The 22,957-nt window shown below is 45.4% G+C and overlaps 1 protein-coding gene across 15 annotated transcripts in view; it reads right to left on the bottom strand.

Annotated features, from left to right (window-relative positions):
* PTPRF (protein tyrosine phosphatase receptor type F) overlaps window positions 1-22,957 on the bottom strand; it is a 467,761-nt gene that overhangs the window by 17,378 nt on the left and 427,426 nt on the right. For 10 of the 15 annotated variants that reach the window (XM_077928818.1, XM_077928817.1, XM_077928822.1 and 7 more), the window contains 6 exons: window positions 22,128-22,279; window positions 19,631-19,746; window positions 17,247-17,279; window positions 14,896-14,993; window positions 4,833-4,956; window positions 3,048-3,223 (listed from right to left, as the gene is read on the bottom strand). In XM_077928818.1, coding sequence (XP_077784944.1) covers window positions 3,048-3,223; window positions 4,833-4,956; window positions 14,896-14,993; window positions 17,247-17,279; window positions 19,631-19,746; window positions 22,128-22,279 — 699 coding nt within the window. The remainder of the gene's footprint in view (window positions 1-3,047; window positions 3,224-4,832; window positions 4,957-14,895; window positions 14,994-17,246; window positions 17,280-19,630; window positions 19,747-22,127; window positions 22,280-22,957) is intronic. The other 5 variants (XM_077928824.1, XM_077928827.1, XM_077928829.1 and 2 more) reach the window with 1 other exon arrangement.

Raw genomic sequence — 22,957 nt, forward strand, 5'->3', positions numbered from 1 at the left:
CTACTAGGAGATAATGTGCATCTCAACAAGCAGCGAGGCAGGAGAGAGACAAGTGCCCAAAGGGCCTTACAGAACATGTTATCTTGGAGAAACACACTCTGTGGAGCATCTTCTGATAGCTGGACAGCCCCAAAACAAAGCAAAATGGACTTTGGATATTCATTTATTCTGACACACAAAAAAGGGTCATTTCATGTTTACCTTAAATGCAAGCACTATTCTAAAACTGAAAAGCCTGTATTGGAGTTCCATGGCCCAGTTAATAACCACAGACAAATACTCTGCTGCTTAAATGCAAGCACATGGAGGCATGTCTACTTGGCAAACTGTTTGTGCAAACTAACTCCCAACCTATTCTCGCAATTTTAGCTCTCTCAAGACAAATGTGAAGGAGAAGAATTGCATTGGAGTGGTAGTGGGGAACTGCTTCATGCACAAAGTTGCTTGGCACACAAAGTTGCTGCCACTTTGGTATGTTTGCAACAGCCATTACCTGCCCCAGAAAACTATGTTAGCTTTAAGTTCACAAACACTTTCAGAACCAACCTATTCCCTACCTCTGCTTTTTTCTAGAATGAACACAGTGCAACAGCCCCCTGTCCTCCTCTTCCCTATTGTATCCGTTTCATGTATATGGCAGTATTTGGGGTGACTGCATATCACTCTGGTTGCCCTCCCCACAATAAAGGGACATTATAGGAAAGCAGCTGGTACAGAAAAGGACAAGAAAATACAACAGGTCAATCATCCTTGTGGAAAAAGGTTTTGAGGGTTATTTAGCTTTGGGGGGGAACATTACTGAGGAGGGGCTGGATAGAGATCAAGAATGGTATAGGAAGAATGACAAGGGGAAATTGTCATAAACCTTGAGGCTATTCATTGAAATTAAAACGAATGGTTTTTTAGTTAAACAAACTTTGCTACAGAATGCATGATTAACTTTGCTGCAGAATGCTGTTATGCAGCTAGAACAAATTGTTTTCAAATCAGGCTAGATAAAATATGGGAAGGAAAGAAACATAAATGGCCACTACGTCAGATGGTGGGAGAATAGCAACAGAGAACAGATTCTCATTTTCATTCCTACTTTGTAAAAATGTCTATTATATCTGGGGGTGGGGGCAGTGTCAGGAAGTCAACTATATGGACCACTGGTCTGATCCAGCCTAGCATTTCTTATTAGGCACTGGCAAAGACTTAGCAACAGCTGTACAAATCCACGATGAAGGAGGCTACTTTCACACTGCTGACTGAATGCTTAAGGGGGCAGGGGGAGATACACTTAACAGGTACCCCCCCACACCATCCATCAATACCGACAAGCTTTTTCTACAATAATCTGGGGTTGATTCCTTTTTGCCTAGGATGGAGCATAGGCTGGTCCCTATTGCACTCTCTGTAACTCAGTTCTGTCCTCTTATCACACAAAGCACTGGTGTTCTGCTTTCAGCAATAAAACTCAGCAAAGTAAGGAAGGATACATGCCTGCGTTTGTCTTTTCTCCCTCCACATACATCACCCCCCTTCATTCAGCTACTTCCCTCTCTCTGCAAATTCCCCATTTCCAATCTCCTGACTCAAGTCTATTTGACTAAAGAGACGAGTAAACCACAGTCCAAGTGCACATCTCTCTGCCCTGTGGTTGGCATGGAAACATAAAATATTCTGTGAGCATAAATGTTCACTACAAAAGATGGTACTTTCTGGGGAACCCTCCGTCCAAGGTTCTCCACACTGAAATCCATGTCTCTGAGGATATCTTTAAACACATGCATCTTAAGCTCAGTGACACCCAGGCAACTGGGAAGGGCACAGCTATATGGGGGTGAAAGAACCCTTCAGAAATCCCTGTGCACATTCAAAGAGTAAACATGGGGATAGGGATTGAAATCAGATCTCACTATTTGTTATGTCTGACCTCCATGTGTTGGAGGACACATCTGCACAATAGCCTATGCATGAAGAGCCTCCCCCACCCCCTTTGCCAGCACATATCATACTAAAAAGCAACTCTCCATTTATGTGGTAGCTACATTCTGGGCCCCTGCATGCATACGTAAAATTGTGTAAAATGGGGAGCAACTTGGAGAATCCTAGTGGCTTGCATGGAAACTCACCCCAGACCCACCAAAGAGGGTTTCCTTGCGAGCTGGAAGGGCAGTGGGGCTTTACTGAGTTGCTCAACTTCCCCGCCAAACAGCTGACATGTGGGGCAGCACAGCCACTGTTGCTGCTTCCCCATGCATCAGCTGAGCAAGCCCTGGTGCCCCTCCAGCTCACATTGAGGTCCTCTTTGGGCTGTGGGGAAGGTCTCCTCGTGAGCCAGGAGGACTCTCCAGGGAGCTCCATATTTCCAGGTTCATCTTCCAGGTTCCTAGCACTGCTTGTACGTGTTGGTCGTGTGCAAATACATCACACATAAATGAGTTGTTGTTGCCTGTATAGAAACTTGTCCTCTAATGGAGGTTGGGTCCAGCAAGGTGATGGGGACTTGCCACAATGGTTCCGATTCCTTCCTCCCACTTTGAATGCCTTTGAACATCTGCATTATGCCTTTGAGCATAAGGCTGGAGAGGAGCTCCATAGCCCTGCCTCCCAAGCCACTGTTTCACACAGGAAGCCACACTGAGTTTTTATTCTTTGTATGTAGCTCTATGGGATAAGATTCCCACCATGATTCACTGATGAAGCAAAAACTCCATCAGACTGTGAAACAGCCATAGAAATTACCATTCCCCCATGTCATATCACTCATTTAGGACGTTGGAATCTGATATAAAAAGTATTCAGTTATGGATTTCTAGAACTGGTCAGGGTGGGGAGGCTATGCTTGATGATCAGGCTGGCATTAAAATCCTAGTACCATCTTTGTCTATAATGCTATATTCTATTTTCCTCAGAGGCCTGCACTTAGGACCTCTTGCCCCATGTCACAGTACCATATGAGGCTGCTACTAATCTCAGCTGCACTGCACACACAGAATCAACATGCACCACATTTCTCTGACTTATCTCTGCCCAGAAGAGAGGATTGCACTTGTCCATACCCGAGACTTCTCCTCCAACCGGGTCATCATGACGATAGTTGCTGTGCGCTGTTCCCATACCATCCTCCAGAAGTCACTGAGTGTCTCTGGCAAAGGCCCTTGTGTAGCAATGTAGGCATTCTGCTTCCGGTAGCCATCAATGTAATTAGCATTGATGTAGTCACTTCCAGGAACACCTGCATGACAAAGGAAGAGGATGCACCTTCATGGGGTTGAGAAGACAAGGGGGTCGCCAGAATCCTGGACCATGCTGGTAGTGGAAACAGACTGTACTACAGGGAATAGTTGTTACTACAGGGGAGAGGCTTCCTATGATGTACTCTGGGGGTGGGGGACCTCTGGACTGGGGGCCAAACATAGCTCTCCAAACCTCTCCATCTGGTCCTTGCCATACACCCTCTGCAGGCATGCCCCTCACTGACCCTGGGTCACACTCTCTTTGAGTGTTTTTGCCTGGCTGGAATGTGTCATTGAACTCTGATAACGCCTTACGCATGCCTGGGTGGAGGATAAAAAGGGGTGTGTGTAACTAGTCAGCTGTACAAAAGGTAAAACATTAACATTTGCAGCTCTGCCATTTTTGCTTCAGCTGCCACCCAGTACTGGCATCTGTTCCCTGAAAGGTTGTCCAGGGGAGAATACAGCCTGTGGTCTGCAAATGCTCTCCACCCCTGGAACACACTTTACTTCTGCCCAATTTTCACTGATAAAATGGATTTTCCAGTTCTGAAACTGGACAAAACCCTGCAAACCTGTTTACCAGAGGTGAAAAGGAAGGAGTAAACCATGCAAGGGGGGGGGGAGAGCAAAGATCACTCTTTCAACCTTTCAAGAAAGCTTGCAGCATTTTACATTTTTTAGTTTAGAGAAAAGGAGAGTAAGAGGTGACATGATAGAAGTTTATAAAAGTATGCATGGTATGGAGAAAGGGGATAGAGAAGGTTTTCTTCCTGTCTCATAACACCAGAAGCTGCAGACATCCAGTGAAGCAGAATGTTGGAAGATTCAGGACAGATAAAAGAAAGAACGAACTTGTTCACAAAGCACATAGTTAAACTATGGAAATCTCTCCCCTAGGAGGTAGTGATGGCCACCAAACCTGAATGGTTTTAAAAGATTAGACAAATTCATGGAGGAGAGGGCTATCAGTGGCTACTAGACACAATGGCTATGCTTTGTCTCCACAGTTGGAAGCAGTAATGCTTCTGAATATCAGTTGCTGGAAATCACAGGAAGGGAAAGGGCTCTCGTGCTTGAATCCTGCCTGTGGACTTCCTGTAGGCATCTGGTTGGTCACTGTGAAACGGGATGCTGAACTAGATGGGCCATTGGCTGGATCCAGCAGGCTTTTCTTATGGTCTCTGAAGAAGCTATTGTCTGTCTTCAACCTTTATTAAGTAGCAGATCTGGAGGAGTACCAAGACCCAAGTGTACCTCCTTCCAACCATCAATGCCTGCAAAAGCTGTCCAGATGGGACTCCAGATATGACTCTGACAGAGACAGGCTGCTTGAGTTCTGTTTCCTTAAAAGTTTTTAGAATGGTAATGTGTTTAAAGGCTGATTTGCAAGGCTTCTCAGAATGTGCTCAAGTGATTCAGTGAAAAAAACAGTAAGGAAACCATGAACTCTTTGGGTCACTGAGTCCACCAGAATGATACCCTCTTAAGTTATTCTGCCAGCTGGAACATGGTACAGTTACTTGACATCACATGAAACAGGGATTGAACCTCAGGTCTGATGCACTGAGAATTTTGTTAGCATGAGGTGCTGCTAACAACACTTACCATCAATGGAGGTCAGAATGACACGTGAATGGTCATAGGCAATCACGTTTGCATAGCGGTTCTTTGGTTTGTTCACTTCCAGGTTGGAGTTCTCCCAGGTGAACTGCTGCCCGGGATCAATCGACTGCAACAAAGAAGAGGAGAAAAGGAGTGCTAAAACACAAGTTCTTTCTGTCTCTCTCAATTCATGGCATGATTACAAGCTTTCACACTTCTATGTGTGCATGTATGCCTTTCAACTCTGAAATAAACACCAGCCACCCTAGAATGTGAAACAGTATGGAAAGAAAGTTTCATATGCGAGATCTTGTGAATCAGCTTTCAGATTGGTTTGCCATCGGCACATTCAGTCTGGGCAGACCCCCCCCCCAAAGGGGGGGGGGAAGCCTTGCCTATCTTGAAAGTCAACCCCCAAAATTGAATTGGCCCTTTACAATCAATGCAGCAATTAAATACTTTTTGCACTGTGTGAATTCTCTAAAAGTCAAAACAGTGATTCATCTTGAGTTGGTGAAAGTTGTCTCATGAGTAAATCCTCTGATGTGCAGCATCTCTGCAAATCTGTGCCCAGTGAAAAAATAAACTCCCAACTGTCTTAGAGGCATTATTGGGCAAAATACTGTAACATCTTTAAAAATAAGCTTGAGGACAGAAGCAAACATGTATAGTAGATATATTCTCTCTTAGGCATGAACAGTGTTGTTTGCATCTAGGATGAGTCTGTGCATCTAGGATGAGTCTGTGTTGCTCCAGATGGCAGTTTTGGAACCATTGTATGAAAATTGCAAGGGAGCATTTTTTGACCAAATATTAGAAGAAACTTGCTAATGGTAAGAACTGTTTTGACAGTGAACAGAGTCTTGGAAGGTGATGGGCTCTCCTTTGCTGGAGGTATTTCAGTAGATCTGTCAGAAGTGCTGTAGTTTAATCATGCATTATAAATTGTGAATTCAGCGGGCTAGATGAGATGATCTCAAAGATCTCTTCCAACTCTGATTCTAATGCAAGTCTCTCTTTCTCCTCTGCACACCAGTGAGGCATGATATGTAGGGAGGAAATGGTGTGTATATAATCAACCTTTTCCTTGCAACCTCTCCAGCTGCTTTCCCACCACTTGATGTGGCAAATAATCATCTGGGAATAAAGCATCTTGGAACGTGCTCTGGATTAAGAGTTAATAATTTATTCCAATTGTTGTTTCAATCCTGCAAATTCCTTCCAACAGTACTCTGCTGCAAAGATACAACCACCCTGGTACCTAGACCCTTTTGCAGATCACCATATAAATTTGGCCTTTAAACCAGACCCAAATCCCTGAACGCTTAAGTCCTCTCTCCCCTTCTGCCACAGTGATATCTACTGTGTCAGGCTAACCAGAGCTACTAGTAAAAAGGGCGCGTGTTTTTTACAGTAAGTCAAATGTGCAACTGCCAGAAAACTAAAGAGCAATGAAAGGAAGGAAAAACACCATTCAACCCTACATCGTCCTACAGAAGTACAGGACTGCAGAGTAAATGTTCCTTTCCTGCCTTCTATGGGAAACAGGTTGTGGAGAAGCACTCAGGTGGAATTTAAATAGGAACTTTAGCAGTTGGTTCCTCTTATGTGGGCTCAGCCAGAGAAATCTCTCTCAGCTGGATCATACTCTATAATTCTATGTACAAGTTCCTTCATTTTTGAGTGGCTGAGAACTCACACCTGCATCTTCAACATGGGTTCATGGAGCAAATGCTGGAGAAGCTGTGCCCATCCAAGCATATGTATCCAATGCACTGGTCTGCGTTGATCAATGTTTTTGCCACAATTCTCAGTGTAGTTGGCAGGACTAGGTCGGCAACTACTGCCTGCTCTCCTGCAAAACTTAAAACACCCGATTGTGATATCCAGTTAACACTTGGCATGCGATCTGTTTCATGCCTGACATGGCAATTTAGGTAACAGTCCTACATGATGCAGACTGCAATGGACAGAGAGCTGCTTTTTCAGTTTCCCACAGGCACAGCATGGTAGACAAAATTGTCTGAGCAAAACCAGAGCAAGCACTTTATAGAACAGTAGAATGCACATGAGCAACAAAGTCGAAGCAGCTCAGTATAGGTAGTGTTGGCACTTCTCCCAGTCTGACTCCTCACAACCACTGCTGGGAAGTTTCCTTCTTTAAGGGCTTTTCTCCCACTGCATTACAGGAGCAACAGGCTGAGGCAGTCATAAACAAAAACGCACATGGGCTGGTTCACTTGGAGGAATGACAGGTTTAAGTCCAAGAAACTGCACAGGCCTTTCAGGAAAACAGCATCCCATGTTAGGTTCAGTGGCAATGGGTATTCCTTTCAAAGAAGAGCAATGCAGCACACAAAAGAGATTTTCACTGTCTCAGCAGGGAGGATATGACATCACAGCACTGCTAATAGGTGGTTTGGGAAATGCAGGATGTAAATAGACGTTTCCAACAGGAACCCTATAATCTTCTATTATCAGAGTAATAAGCAGGCAGTGCAGTGCAAAGTGGCAGGAGTAGACACAGCCCAGCTCTCTGCAGCTCAAGGCTAGGGCTCAAGTCACACTAAGCACATGTCACACATAAGAGAAACAAGCCAGGTTTCTGGTCCATAGCTACCTGGACCTGTCCATTTGGCACCCAGATGTCTTTTGTTTTCACCTAGCAGAGAGGAATTCCATTTGTGTTTTTTGTAAGCTATCCTCTCTGCAATAAATCAATGGTAGGGAAGCATTTTGCGTCTTGGCAGGATTTTTTTTACAGCTCAAGACAAGCATAGCAAATATAGCCCATCCCAAGCCTAATATTATATTTCAGGCCACATTTCAATAAATATGGTAATATCCTCAGCAAACAAGTAGGAAGATGTCTACTCTCTCTCTCTCTCTCTCTCTCTCTCTCTCTCTCTCTCTCTCTCTCACACACACACACACACACACACACACACACCATTGCACTGGTAAGATCTAAAGTGATGAATGGGCAGCAGTGCACTTTCACAGGTGGATTTGGTGAGGACACAAGAGAGGGCCTTCTCGGTGGTTGTTCCAAGATTGTGGAAATCTCTTCCACAGTAGGTTAGGCTGCCCCCCACCCAGCTTTCCTTTAGCTGGTAGGGAAATACTTTTTTGTCTAGACAGGCCTTTGGTCATTTACTGGCTGCTGTGGCAGTGTATTCTGAAGGTGGGGGTTCTACACATTTTTCTTTTTGTGTGTGCTTTTAAATTGCTTTGAGTGTTTTTGGTGCTCTTTTTAATAGAGTTACTTATTTATATTGCTTGTGTGTCTTTAAGCCACATTTGTTTTAATTCATTCTGTGAGCCATATGTGGTCCTATACTGGGATATAAAGTGGGCCACATCACTTTAGACTGTGTAGAACCTCTGTGCAGAAAAGCCTCCTTCAGAACCCTCCTGGAGGCCTTGCCCTAAGCGTAGAGTCTGAAGCACAAAACACACCTCTGCTCAGTCAGAGTCACACTGAGACGGCTGCAATGACATGGAAGATAAAGGCGAGGATGGCATAGCTTCACCCGATCCCCCAGAGTGTAGCATCAGCAGTACCACTACAGCAACTGTCTTGCTCTGCAATGCGGAGGTGAAAAATCTCCCATGTTCTATCACCAACGACCCTATAAGAGGGCAAACAGGTGAGAAAAGCAGCATCCACCTGGCAGTGAAGAAGTGCTAATTAAATACGCCTGCAAATGAGTGACTTGTTTAGAAGTGAAATGATTTAATTTAAACTCTACTGATGAATTAATGTGCACCTGTTTCCCCCTTAATGGCGGGCAAATGAGTAAATAAGGCAGGGAAAGAGAGGTGCCCCAATGCAGCTGAAACCCATCAAGCAGTTTTTTTCAGATGGGCCACACCAAGTAAAGGGCTCACCCCACTGTTACCTAACTCCTCTCCTCTGTCCACGGGCAAAACAGCTTTGCCGTACTGGGATGTGCACATTCACTCTTGCAATTTGGGCCCAACAAGAACCTCACATTACCCAATCTAAGACAGCAACAGCAGCGTGTATGTATGGGGTGGGATTTTTCAGGAAGGGAGGGACAGACACCAATTTGAATAAAGAGTTGTCAACATTTTTCCTGGAAGATTTCCTGTATGGCCAGCAGAAATTCAGCAGGTGAAGCTTTTCTTGGCAGGTCCAATGACTGAAAGGATAATATTCCTTTTGTTAAAGGTGCAGGAGCACAGCTAGAGAAGAAGTTGGCAATGTCTCTACTTTTTTAGCAGGCTGGGATGATGCAAACCTTGCTAGCTACATGGTTTGGTTCCAGCATGTTTGCTGTGCCCATCAAGAGGTTATGATTCCTAAACCCTGAACTCCAGGCAGTGCTCTAGCATAACCATAGCAAGCTAGTGCATTAGTGTACTACCAGTGTATTAATGATGGCAGCACCCATGTTAACACAGCCATTGACCAATACAAAGTCAAAAAAACTTCTTAAATGGGAAAAGAATGGCTTCTGAATCAATCACTGGCAATGTGTCAAATTGCAGAGTCACGTCTGTCACTGAAAAGAAAACTTCCAACTTCTAGGACATATTGCAGCACAGTAAGCAGATACGGCTGTGGGAACTTGCATGTAGTTTTGATGGGCCCAATGAATGCCTGGACGGAAAGCAACTGGGGATAACTGAGGAGCTCACCCTCCAGAAATCCCTTGCTGCCACAGGAGCTTGATGGCAGTGACTGAGTATGCAGTACCTCCTGCTCCAATGATCTCTTCCCTTACTTGCACCCTGCTTGCTACAGGAGACAAGAGAGAAGGGTGAGCAAATTAATTAGCAGGGCAGGAGGTGTTGCTACTGCACACTTGCTGTCATACTTGCTTTGAGCTCTTAAAGTGACAGGCAGTCTCTTAGGAAACCCCAGTGAGGTCTTTGTTCTGTGGTCAGATGGCCAAGGAGGATTTTGGAAGTGGGGGGCATGGCAGGATACTTGGAGAGGGGAAAGGCGATACAGTGAGGAACAAGCCACACTGCTCTTTTCTAGCTGTAACCATCACCATACAACTAAATATCTGCACCTTGCTAGAGTGTCTGATAGGTTCTAATGCTATGGCAGATGGTTGGAAAGGAAGAGCTGGAAAAGATGCAGCTCAGATGCTTGGAAGCATTTGCTAGTCTTTCATTATCATTTCAAGGGGCAACAATGAACATATTGCCTTAGCAGGTGGTTGCTAAGCAGAATCTGCAGGGCTTCTTCAGTAACTGACTTCTTTGTGGCTTCCCAAATAAGGAAGGGTGCATGGCAGTCTGGGAGTCGTAAATCTATCCAGCAGGATAGAATTAGGGGAAGGAAATGCTGAGTGCCAAAAATGCTGGGTGATATTTCTGGTTCTGCAATGGAGATGTTAGGACAATTATTAGTTGAAGCAAGAGACAAAATCTACAACCATTAGGAGTCTCTAAGGTGTATAAGGAAATGATTCAGAGTGAAACAGGACACCCTCTTTCTACAACAACACATATACAGAGGGACTTGCTCCACGGCCTGTAGTTTTGCCCTCTTTGATCTATTTGGAGCATTGCAGCCACCACCTACTAACTATGCTGACATGATTAAAGTGAGGCAGGGATAGGTTAACAGCTCTTCACAACAGTCCAATAATTCAGTGTAGATACTGCTTTTGTAGATGGCAAAAGTATACCTGGTCTCCATTAACTGATCAGAGAATGAAATGCCTGGAAATGTTGGGAGTAGGCCAACCATCCATGGTCTTCACTGGAGGTTCTTTCTGCCTGCTTCCATGAGATATTCTCTTAGCATGACCAGCCTAGGTAGTAAAACCTACACAACTTTGGAGTGGAGCCCCTAAGATGGTTGGATGGCATCTTTCCAGTTGAATGGCCTCTTTTCGACAACTGGTGCCAAATGTATTGCTCTGCTTTCCTTTGGACCACAACAGTGAGGCCAAGAGGGAGGTCTTGGCATCTGGGCAGCCCAGGACCCCCATAAACATTGCCCAGGCTTGCACTTCAGTGAAATCACTTTTATGGTGCAAATGCAGCAAAAACAACACGGAGACAGCAGTTACGAGTTGTAAGCTCAACCTGATTGGCACAAGTGTAAGTTATAAGCTCTATGAGTTGCCTTGGTTGGTGGGAGAGATCATTGTGTCTCGCTGGGTGTCACTCAACAAGCAGACCAAACAACTGCACCAGGCAAAAAAGAAATAAACCCTCTTGCACCTAGCAAGCTGGAACATCAGGACTATGTGTCCTGGCTTGTCCACCGACCTGCTGCAGGTCAATAACTCCTGAAAGACAGCCAACATTGACTGTGAGCTGAAAATGCTCAACATTGCCGTTGCCACTCTACAGGAGACCAAACTCACTTCAAATGGCTGCCTCAGAGAGAAGAACTTACACCTTGGGAACCCAGAAGAACCACGAAATTGTGGCATAGGCTTTGCAATGAGGAACTCCCATCTGCCTACAATAGAACAGCTGACAGAGGGCTCAGAATGCTTGCTTTCCCTCTGCTTTTCAACCACTTCCTGTCTGGTTAATGTCTTGAGCATCTACACTCCCACTATGTGCCCTGAAATACAGACCAGGGACCAGTTCTACAAGGAAGTAGACTTCTGTCTCAGACACGTCTACATTAACTTGGTCGTGTCCACAGAATGGAAGACAGCAGGGTCCCCAAGGACATCCTCTATGGGGAGCTGGCTTCAGGCACCAGGCCTGTTAGCAGACCAAGATGTCTGCAAACAAGACATGGAGGCTGACAACATAAACCCCACCGTGTGGGAATCCCTTGCAGATGACCGCAGTGCTTGGAGGCAGTCAGGTCATCTATCCACAGCAGTGACCAGGGAGGAATGACTGCTGGACTTCTTCATGTGCCCCAGCTGCAACATCTCTCTCCCGTATCGGTCTCTACAGCCACAGCAGGTGCTATAACTGTCCGATGGTTTGACTTCACCCTCAAAAGCGCACTCCTCCATTGTCTCCCAAGACAGATGCATGCCAACACATTACATGGCAGGTCAATAAAGCTAAAATTTGTTCCTCACCACCGTATAACATTCCAGTGAATGTATCTGTCAGAGCATGATGCTGCAATTGTTTCAAAGACCTGAATATATTTTGAACCCAAGAGAAGGGGCAACGTGGAAGCCTAGAAAGGATCATGAGCAGCAGCAGCAGCAGCAGCAGCAGCAGCAGCAGCAGCAGCAGCAGCAGCAGCAGCAGCAGCACTAGTCTTCTCACCTCATTGACAGATACAAGGAAAAGAGCTCTAGCTAATTCACTTACTGCACAACACACAGCATCTGCTTCCTATTTGCATGTGACCGTGCGGGGGGGGGGGGGAGGAGGAAGCACTCCAGCTTGCTAGTCAGTGACAGAAGGAATCTCACTTGCTCACTCACTGAGCCGAGGAGGAAGACTGGCCCCACCTCAAAATTGCCTAATATTTATCCACAGTCTGGCAGACCACCTGCTTTGAGTATCTTGTGGGCACAGCCTGTCTGCAGTACAGGCAACAGTCCAACAGGAGGAGCTCAAATACAAGCATTGCTCTAGCACAGCAAGAGTGTAGATAAATAATTAACATGCTGGCATGATTGTGCTTATTTAATTCTATTAATCCCTGGCTGTAAATTCTCTCCAAGGTTCAGTGTGCTGTAGGAGCTAAAGATGCTCTCTCTGTGGTTTGACATCCAGACCTATCAAGAGCAACAATGAGCTACGCCACTTCCACTCCTTATGGTCTGTGCAAGTCACATGGAGAATGACACACTGACTTGAGATCCACAAGGGCTCATAACCAGCACTGGCAGCACCAGGCAGCTGTTTTGCTGGGCAAATCCTTTTTCCGCTCCCAATTCTAGCGCAGCTACACCCTCTGCAGGCTGCTGGCACAGTGCTTGACCACACTTTCTCTACTACTACCCCTGAGGTCCTGAAGTTGAGGCTAGGAACTGTAGTGTTTCTTATTTTGCTTATGAGCTAGGTTTTGCCCTGAGCAGGAACTCCTAATGCTGTTCCATTCCTGTGGCTGAAGTATTAAGTATGCAGACCTCTGAATTACCTATGGCTTTGAGCATGTCCTTTATGCAGCGGTTTTGTGGCTAGGTTTGTGTGAGAAACGTAACATGCAATTCTACCCAAATTAATGAGCACACAAATAGCCTCAAGGGCTGATCCAAACTGCTTCCCCTTTCCTTCTTGCTGCTTCAGCCAGCTGCAAACCCAGTTCAATTAGCTGGGTTCTTGAACTCACAGGATTAGGCTGAGAGGAAAAACTGTGATCTGTGTTGTGATGCAGAATGCCTTCTCAATGTCTCAGTATATCCCCACATCTCAGCCCTATATTGCTCTTCCACTACTCAGCTTAGATACACAAGACTGCTCCTGAATCATCTACCTACTATTCTAGATTTCTTCTTCCACACCACACAGCCATGGCCCTAACAGAGTGCCTGTGGTATCAAAGTGCTTGCTAGGCCTGAAAGTTCAAATTTTCTCCAGTAGTGACAAGGACAAAAAGCAATAAAGGGTTATTTCTTTATTTTCCAACTTTCTGAGTGAGTATTGCTTCAGTATGCCTTCTCCCTGCGCTAGTGGGGAAATCCTCTCCTGTTACTCAGCCTGCCCTGGACTTAACAAAGATGAATGGTTCAGACAGGGGTACAAGGCAGCAGAATCCCCAAGAAAAACCCATATACCAAAATTAGTTCCTTCCTTAATAGCTACTTAATCATGGTAAATGCAGCTGATGTTTACTTGAAACTGGAATTTGAGAGAGAGGGATTGGAAGGTTGCAAGTCAGAATTGTATCTAATGACTACTTTTAAGAGATAGTGTGTTCTTTAAAGTGTGATTGAAGCCCCCTATAAGAGTGAGAACACTCAGCACCCCCCACCAGCCCTGATACTATTGTAGCTAATGTTGCCCATGGTCCTCTTTCGTACCACACTCCAGAAAAAAATGGATCCTGTCACAATGATCTATGAAAACAAGAGCCCAATTAGAAATGGGCTTGCATGTGGGATTTTGGGTCCTGGCAGGCTAACAGGCTCATAAGCACTCACCCAGCTGGGAGTTCCTGGAAAACATACTCCTTTTTGTGTCCTTCCCTGCTAAATGCTGTGGATCAGCAGTGTGTGGTTAACAGTCTTTCCAAACCTTGCTAGGCTTGGGTGCCTCTTTCACATGCTAGCCTTTAGCCAGCCAGTGCTTCTCCCTGGCCTCTATAATCTTGCCTTCTGGGCAATGCTTGTATCACATCCCCTGAATCAAGGGAGATATGCTGCTGCAAGGGGAGGTCAGGGGCAAAAGAAGATAACAATTCAAGCAGGACCAATAATGCATGAAAAGGACACTTCCTCAATTTATCCTCCCCCTCTACACATATGAGAAGAGTTTTATTTATGATTTAAGCCCCTCACAGCTGAAGTGGGCCCTACAGGGCATGCTGCAAGCACAGGAAAACATTTATCCTGCTACTGTGACTCTAATAGCTACAAGGGAACTTTTTCCAACATAGCAATTTTTCAAATTAATCATCTGCCTAGTAAATGGTTCATCGTGGAGAGAAGGAGTTTGCCTGCAAAAGCCACCATAATTCCTGGCCTCTCAATACCACTATTTTGGCCTCCATCACAGCATAAACAGCACTCTGAGGGTACTGAAACTGTAACCTTTTCCAATATAATTAATAACTAACAGAAAGTGTGCAAAACATAATGTGAGAATCTATATCTATATTTCTCTATATACTGGAAGCAAAACAGGTCTGCACTTGACCGTTCACACATTACATTTTACACTTTTTTCCAGCATATAGGGCAGTTATGGGCAGAATTCTTTTGTAAGTTCTGCAATGTTAGGTTGGGCTGAGGAGCGGCAGACAAAACTATTGTCCAGGTCAAAAGCAACCATTCCGGTGCTATCGAGACATTCTAAATCACAACTCTCATTAACTCTCTGGCTGGGGCTCATGGGAGTTGCAGTCCAAAAATCCGGAGGGCACCAGGTTGTTGACCCCTGAGCCTGGAAGAATACAGATCCAAGATAAACACCCAAGCAGACTCACCTCATATTCCTGGGAAAACTTCAGCCCATCATTGGCCTTCAGTCGGTCGATGTTGTCTGCGAGGTCCGTCACTGGAATGGGAGGATGATCACGCATGCCTACCAGATCAAACATAAGGAGGGGAGGTAGCAGGGTAAGAAGTTATTGCACAGTTGAAGAATGTTCCCGCACATGCGCACAGCAGACCAAATGGCAATGTGGCGCGATGGATGGAACATGAGTGAGGAAACATGGCATGCAGTGCCCACGCAATGGCACAATGTATGTGTGCATGCTCTGATGAGACAGCGACCAGCCAGATGGCTTCTACATATAATACCAGGCCAAAAAGGGTGAAGATACTGCTGTATGGACTGAGGCTGGAAGGGGCCTAGGCAATAAAGTACAAAGCCCTTGGAGTCTGCGCCCTGCATTCCATTCAGACAGTGCACACTACAGTACAGATACAGAGATCCTGAACAGATGCCAGCATTGTTCACTGGGCCCTGGGACCACTTTCTGTATCTCTCAACAGCCCACTCTCATGTTCTCAGTGACTGAGGCAGCGGACAAGTCTTAAGCACTCACAGCCATGCATCTATAAGAAAGGCACCAAGAAATCCTGTATCTAATAGCTGGGCAATTAAAAACCATTCCTTATCAAAGAATATTTTGCCTAGTGATAGGTAGGGAGCAAAGAGGGTCTGGAAAGTAAGCTTTTGTGCATCTAGCCTTCTTGAGTTTGATGACTGTGCAATGATGCACAATCTCACAAAGTAGACTTACACCAGCCCCTAATCAAGAGACAGGATCTGTTCTTCTTACAAGTTAAACCTCATCTCTGTTCCTCTGCAATTCTCAAAGTATCAATAGGAAGTAAAATCTGCAGCAATTCCTGCCCCCCCCCCCCCGCATTTTCCTCTTGCCGTGGAGGCCAGAGCCAAAGTAAACTTTACAGGCACAATATAGAGCAAAATCCCATCCTTCTCCTTTGTCCACCAGAAGTTCAGAAAATTAAGACAGTATTTGTAGGTGACACACTGCACTTTACATTCATTAAGACATAGGCAGAGAGAGCAAAAGAATAAAAGAGCAGCTGCATGAGGGACTACTCTTGCAGATGGTTCAGAAGTTGCAGTTAGAGGAAAATGCAGCAGCCCATTTGGTTAGTGGGTCAACCACCTGGAATCATTCTAATTCTACAGGATTTACACAGGCTTCCAATACATTTCTGAGATCAATCCAATGTACTCTCACTGACCTATTAAGTCCTGCATGACTCAGGACCCCTGAAGGAGCACCACTCCCAGTACTGTCCCGCCTAGTTGTTAAGATGTGAACAAAAGTCCCCTTTTGATGTCCCACATCAAGGGTCAGTGCCCATGGAGTTATCCTTTTTGCATCAGCTCAAAACCTTTTTGTTTTCACAAACATTTTTAAGTGTTGGGATTTTATGGAATTATCCCCAGGACTTGGTTTTGTAAATTTTAATTTCTGCTACTCTCATGTATTATTTTGTATTGTACCTCGAGGACCACCTCTCCTCATATCAACCAACCTGAACCCTGCAATCATCATCTGAGGCCCTTCTTCATTCCTTTTCTCCCAGGCATTTGGCTAATTAGACAATCTATGACCTTTTAAACTGTTTGTGTGGGTGGTTTTTGTTTGTTACTATAGTATGTATTTTTGTAGTTTTATATTGTAAACCGCCCTGTGATCCTTGGATGAAGGGTGGTATAATAATAATAATAATAATAATAATAATAATAATAATATCATTGTTTTTATACCTGTGTAACCTGAACTGGGTTTAAGAATGACTGAATGACGAAATAAATACATTTGGGCTTAAGGCATTCCAATAAGGTGCTGCCTGCAAAACAGTGGCTGAGGAGCATATGGAGGAGATGAGCAAGTCCTAGCTTGCTGGACTACATTTGGATAGAGAACACTTCCTTTTCATTTTGGAGGAGATGCTGTATGGCCTCCACATGATATAAGTGCATCCTTTGCATCTGCAGCCAGGCCTTGCTTCCCTAAGTTGGGGTCCTATAACATACCAAAGAAAGAGCTGCTGCAGCCTCATGTGCTCAGTCAAGATTGCAATTTTGCTGGCTGATTTATGAATTTCATTGTTTGGAAAACTGTGACGTGTTAATCTCTCTTTCTTTCTTCACATGCATTGTATGTGAGTAGCACCAGAGACTAGTTTGTGGGGGACAGCCTGGCTCACTAGCAAGAGAAGGGTTAGCACTAAGTCTGTGGTGAGTGAGGTTGACCTTCATGACACTGAACAAAAAAGATGAGAAAGAAAGAGGCGGGGAAAAGATAGTGAGGAAGAAGAAAAAGGAGGAGGAGAGAAAACTAACTTGAGATATTCGGGCAACTGGGGCCACTGGCACCTGAAAGAACAGAAATCCCATTAGCTGTTGCTGAGGTAAGAGTTAAAGATGCGACAGAGGAGGGTCAAAGGGCAGCACAAAAATCCCCACCACAACCTTCACATTCCTATTTTCAGGGATGGGAATTGCAGCTTGATGCTTGCTACACATGTGGCAGCATGGAGGGTGATGTATTAAGACAAGCACCAAGTACAACCAGGATTATTTCACAAAGAGGATTTCCCCACAACAGACATGATAGATGGCTTTGCTTGTTGGCCAGGAAACAGTTCCGATTCCCAGCACATGCTGCTTTCCAAGACCATGCTTCCCTCCTACATGAGACAGCAGCAGAGCCTTGGAACCAAGGTGTAGTCAAAATTCACCCAATCGCTTAGTAGCGACATCACCCTGCCTGACCTGCCACAAGTCTGCAAAATGGAACATGAGAACAAAGGAGCTGACAATTCACGCAAGAACCTGTGTCTGAAGTGGAAACTATTAAAGTGATAAGCTTAATATTTAATAACAGCAGCTTGATTAATTATGTACTGAGCAAGGCCTTTCCTGCCTCTACATTTGCCAGAAGGGATATCAACTATGAGACTGCTCAGGGTTTAGTTGCTGCTGTCTGGCCCACAGAAGGCATCCATCCATCACAGAAGAGAGTGAGGCTAGGTGGAGGCAACTAAGTGTCTCAGGCTGAAACAATAATACCAGAACTTTTTTTGTACACTGATTGTTCCCTACTGGGCACCTGAGAAGATAAAAGGTAAAGGTACCCCTGCCCGTACGGGCCAGTCTTGACAGACTCTAGGGTTGTGCGCCCATCTCACTTAAGAGGCCGGGGGCCAGCGCTGTCCGGAGACATTTCCGGGTCACGTGGCCAGCGTGACAAAGCTGCATCTGGCAAGCCAGCGCAGCACACGGAAACGCCGTTTACCTTCCCACCAGTAAGCGGTCCCTATTTATCTACTTGCACCCGGGGGTGCTTTCGAACTGCTAGGTTGGCAGGCGCTGGGACCGAGCAACGGGAGCGCACCCCGCCACGGGGATTCGAACCGCCGACCTTTCGACCGGCAAGCCCTAGGCACTGAGGCTTTTACCCACAGCGCCACCCGCGTCCCCACCTGAGAAGATAAAAGGGTGCAAAAGCTCAAGCTAGCAGCTCAGCAAGTATGGTCACACCTGAGAATATGTGGGGGGGATTGCGTATACACTATGAGGCTAACTCGCTTTCTTTTGTCAAGCTTCCCTTTTGTGCAACATCCCTTGTTAGCACATACAACTCTGCACCATGTCCATGCCTCTATCTTCTCTCTGTGACCCCTCTGGACTAGACCTCTAACTCTCCTGTCATGTTGGACTCTGCAAACCATCTGGTGGAATAATGACTTTACACTAATCGGGTGGGTCGTGCTCCCAATTCTACAAGCTGTGTGCGTACAACCCACAAAAGCCCCCGTCCTCTGACCCATCTGCAAGGCAGTATGAGGTAAAGGACTCAAGCCTAGAGAGAGAGACAAGAGAGCAGCGCTGCACATAGTCACAGGACACAACTTCCAATTCCCTTCCTGCAACTGCTTTCCTCCCAAAATCTATTATAGGAGGACAAATAGTTTTGAGGAAAAGGAATACAGGTCACATCTTGCTAGGTAGAGTCTGGGTGTACTGAGCTAGAAGCCCCCACTGACCGCTAACATCATTCAATAGCCTTCATGAATCCCACAATCTAAATAAGGAAGGAATAGGTTGCTTCAACTCTAACACGATAGAATGCAAACCACATCCTGCCTCAGATGAGGATGTGAGGCCCTCCACAAAGCAAGAAATCTAGGAAATAGACTCTGTTGAAGACAGATTGTTTTGCTGACACAGCTAAGCAGCATCTATTACAACTGCAAAGTACCTTAAGAGTTGGAAGCACTGCAGGAGCTGAATCATGAACCTGCCTACCTGCTACTTGACAGTGGACCTACTGGCATGTTGGACTTTCCTTTTGCTGGCTAATTTTGAGACCATATCTGGAAAGCACGATGTGGGCCAAAAAACTGAGTGTTATCTATGGAATATAAGATAAATCATGACAAGGGCTCCATTAGAGCCTGTTCTTTGTCACGCTATGCCTTCCAGCACCTTGTGATGCATGTATGGTCAGGCTATTGAGCCAACAGAAAGCCTGCCATCCCCATTCTGACTGTTGCCAATGTCAGATATACACGTGAGCAACAGTGTATTGAGCCACACTGGCCTCTGAACCTAGCCTGAGAAGGTGCACACAACACTGCAAAGGGAAGAAGAGGCTCTCTTATCACAAACTTCTGCCAGTAAAAGGAGCACGGGCCTCTCTGGGGCCGTCAAGTGGTACCTACCTGGTGTTTGGTAGTTGAGTCGCCTCATTTCAACAGGATCAGAGGAATGGGCCAGCAAGGAGTCCTTCAGGCCAATGGAATGTTCATCCTTGGCGGAGGGTGAATTGGCCCTTTTCCTAAAGGAAGAGAAGGTGCAGCTCAGAAGGTAGATCTGGGCATGGACCAAATGGCAGAGAGCTTCAAGATGACCCTGTAGCAGACTCAATAATGCACCTAGCTGTAAGGGGGACTGGTAACCCCCTCCCCAGAGCCAGACACAGGCTTACAAAATCTCCAGTTCCACTTCCATCTTCCACACACCAGTGTTGGGAACTATTTCCTGTGGTGGATGAATATACTTAAGATTTTGCCAAGTATTAAAAAAATTATTTAAAATGTGAAGAGTTGTAATATAATAGGGTAAGGGCTCTTCAGGGTGAATTTTATTGGTCCATTAATACTTGTCTTGAGTGGCTGAAGGCCCCCCAGGCGTGTGTTAATGGAACAATAAAATACACTGTTGTCTCTTCATGCTATATTTATGCCTGCAGCTCCACCACCCTAGGCTCTTATCCTAGTAGATTTCACTAGCTAAGCAGAGATGAACCTGCTCAGTGATTAAATGGGAGACATTTACAGGAAATTTTGGCATGACAAGAAGAGTTATCAGTGATGTCCAGTGGCTACCATTAAACCAAAAAACCTCATATGGTGTTGCCTCTTAAAGTTGCAATGTGTTTTCTGGGGTAACTAAGCCACGGGGAGGGGTATTCAACAGAAACAGAAACACCCCAGCCTGGTATTAAGGAGCACTGTGCTACAATCCTGCAGGCAATTCAGCAGAGAGGTGTGTGTATCTGTTGCTCTTTCAAACACGTCAGAAGCCCAAAGCACTTATGATTAACCTGGAGACACTGTTGATAGCACCCTGCAAAGGATTTTTTTACTATGCCTGACGGCACAACTCTATTTGTTAGAAGGGAGAAATTGCCACAATTAGCATGGTGCCTCACGAGCTCTCTGTGCTGTGAGGGGAGAAAACAAAAGTTTGTTCAGCTGTATGCACATGCATGCATGAAGTGGGGAGTCATTTATAAAGCAGCCACCACATTACAACATCTGAAATAAGAGCCCTGCATCAACTTGAATTTATCACCAAAGGGGACCATTGTTGAAATAAGCCTAAAACTTTGCTTTGGTTCCTGCCTCCTGCTGAAAGTCAGTGTCACTCTGTTGTAACAGCATTACTTCCAGATTTACTAAGAATCAGCTAGACACCAAAGTCAGCAAGCAGTGGGAGACCTTTGTAGGACACACACAGTGACACTGAAAAGGGAACAGCTCAGAGCAAGGCCTTATTAACTGGTTTATAGAGCATGCTGATTATGCCAAGGAACTAGAGTCAGCTCATGGTAATGTCACATCCTTGATCAATATAGGGGGCAAATAACCCCACAAATCCTGGAACACCAAAAGCACTGAAAAGGAATTTTCTAAAACTCTGTCACACCTTACTTGTGAAGCCATTTATTTAAATATAACAGCAAGAGAAGGCTAAAGGAGTTTAGGACACCACAATGGCTAGGTAGGCAGAGCAATATCCAAAAGCCAGATTAGTCTGGATAGGAAGACTTATGCTTACTGTTTTTAACAAGATGAAACAGTGGATGTGAAACAGACAAAGCAAAGGATTAGTAAGGGTGGGGGGGAGGAGGGCAGATGTCTACCTTTCTTGTTTGCTAGATCCAGGGACAGCAGAAATAGGAAAAAAAGAGGAAATCCAGGTTACAAAAAGGTACTAATTGTGCATGCAATAACCCAAAGTCACCTCCCCTCTTGGTGTTATTATGCACATTTAGTTGGAGAAAAATGATGACAGCTTCCCAGAGCAAAGATGGGAGAGTAAGCACTCCCTGTAACCAAATGAGCAGCTCCTGCTTCTTTTAACAGCCCAAGCACTTGACACCCATGTCCCAGATCATGGATCAGAACACCTATGACTAGGCTGAGGACAAATCTCTGGAACAAAGGGTCCCTGTTACCACATGGAGGGTTCATTCTTGGAGCCAAGAAGACTTGGGGAAAAGCACCAGGCCTCTGAATAAACCAAGGGATGTAGGCATTTGTTGGCCAGAGCCTTTTACTTAATCTGAGGCATGGTGATCCAGGTCATCACCCTAGAACCACTAAGCAGAAGCCATGTCCTATGGCTTCACAGTTCATCTGGCACTGACACAGCCCCAGTTCACTTCCAGTATATACCTTCCCAACACAAAATGAAATGCAGAGACCACTGAATGTGATCCCATGCTCCCCATCCCTTCCTAGGGCTTGCCTTACATAGCAGTTTTGCAGGCTCCATTGAGAAACACCTTCAGGAAGGTTCAGACCACATCCCCCAGAAGAGACAGTGTCCTTGGATTTATCATATAGTTTGCTCAATGTAAATGTTCTTGAGCTTGGCACAATACTGCACCATGGACACCACCACATTGCACGGGCATAGGCGTGTGCTCACCTTTTGAAGAGCAGGATAGCAATGACAATGATGATGATTAAGATGACAGCCAGGACAGGCCCCATCACCCACAGCATCTCTGGTTCATCCTGCTGTTTTGCTGAAACCTCCATCACAATCTCATCTGAGTAGGGGCTGGCTGCATACTTCTTCTGGTGAGTTTGAGAGAGAGGAGAGCAGACAAAGATCACTGATCAGGTCTCTTCCTTGCTTAATTCTGAGTTGTCCCTCGGTACAATAGCCCCAAGCTGCCCACCTGCAATTTTCCTCATGAGCACCCAGGGAATTAACAGACATCGTGAAAACAAACCTCCTCTCCACAGTAATGGAACATTCAGAACCACATCAGCTAGAAAGTGGCCTCCCTCAGTGCCAGAAAGGAATGGTCCAGCTGAGAACAAGTTGCCAGCCTCAGACACACGAAGAGCCAAATTATAGGCTTTGGAGATGCAGCCAATTGAGCATCAGGCCTGGCGGGTAGTGACTAAGTGGTTTATAATACCTATTATGCCGTTATAAACACATCACCCTAGGGGGTTATATGTCAAGGAACACCCACTGGGCATTATGTTCCACACTGAACAGCAGACTAACTCATGGCTGTCCTTGAAGCTCTAGCATAAGCCCTGAATACAGCAGGATTCACATGGGGCTTCTCACATGCAAAGGCTTCCAAGTCATACAAGGGACTGGCAAGCTGCAACCAAAAAAGCAATACAAAATTGGCTGGCTCTGTTCCAACACATGCTACGCTCATATCTTTTTTTTAATGCCTGCCAGAAGACATATGTTTAGGGAGGACCATGTTCTCTGTTCTAGTGGAGGCTTCC

This window comes from Podarcis muralis, chromosome 5 (assembly GCF_964188315.1).
Source record: "Podarcis muralis chromosome 5, rPodMur119.hap1.1, whole genome shotgun sequence".
NCBI lineage: Eukaryota > Metazoa > Chordata > Lepidosauria > Squamata > Lacertidae > Podarcis > Podarcis muralis.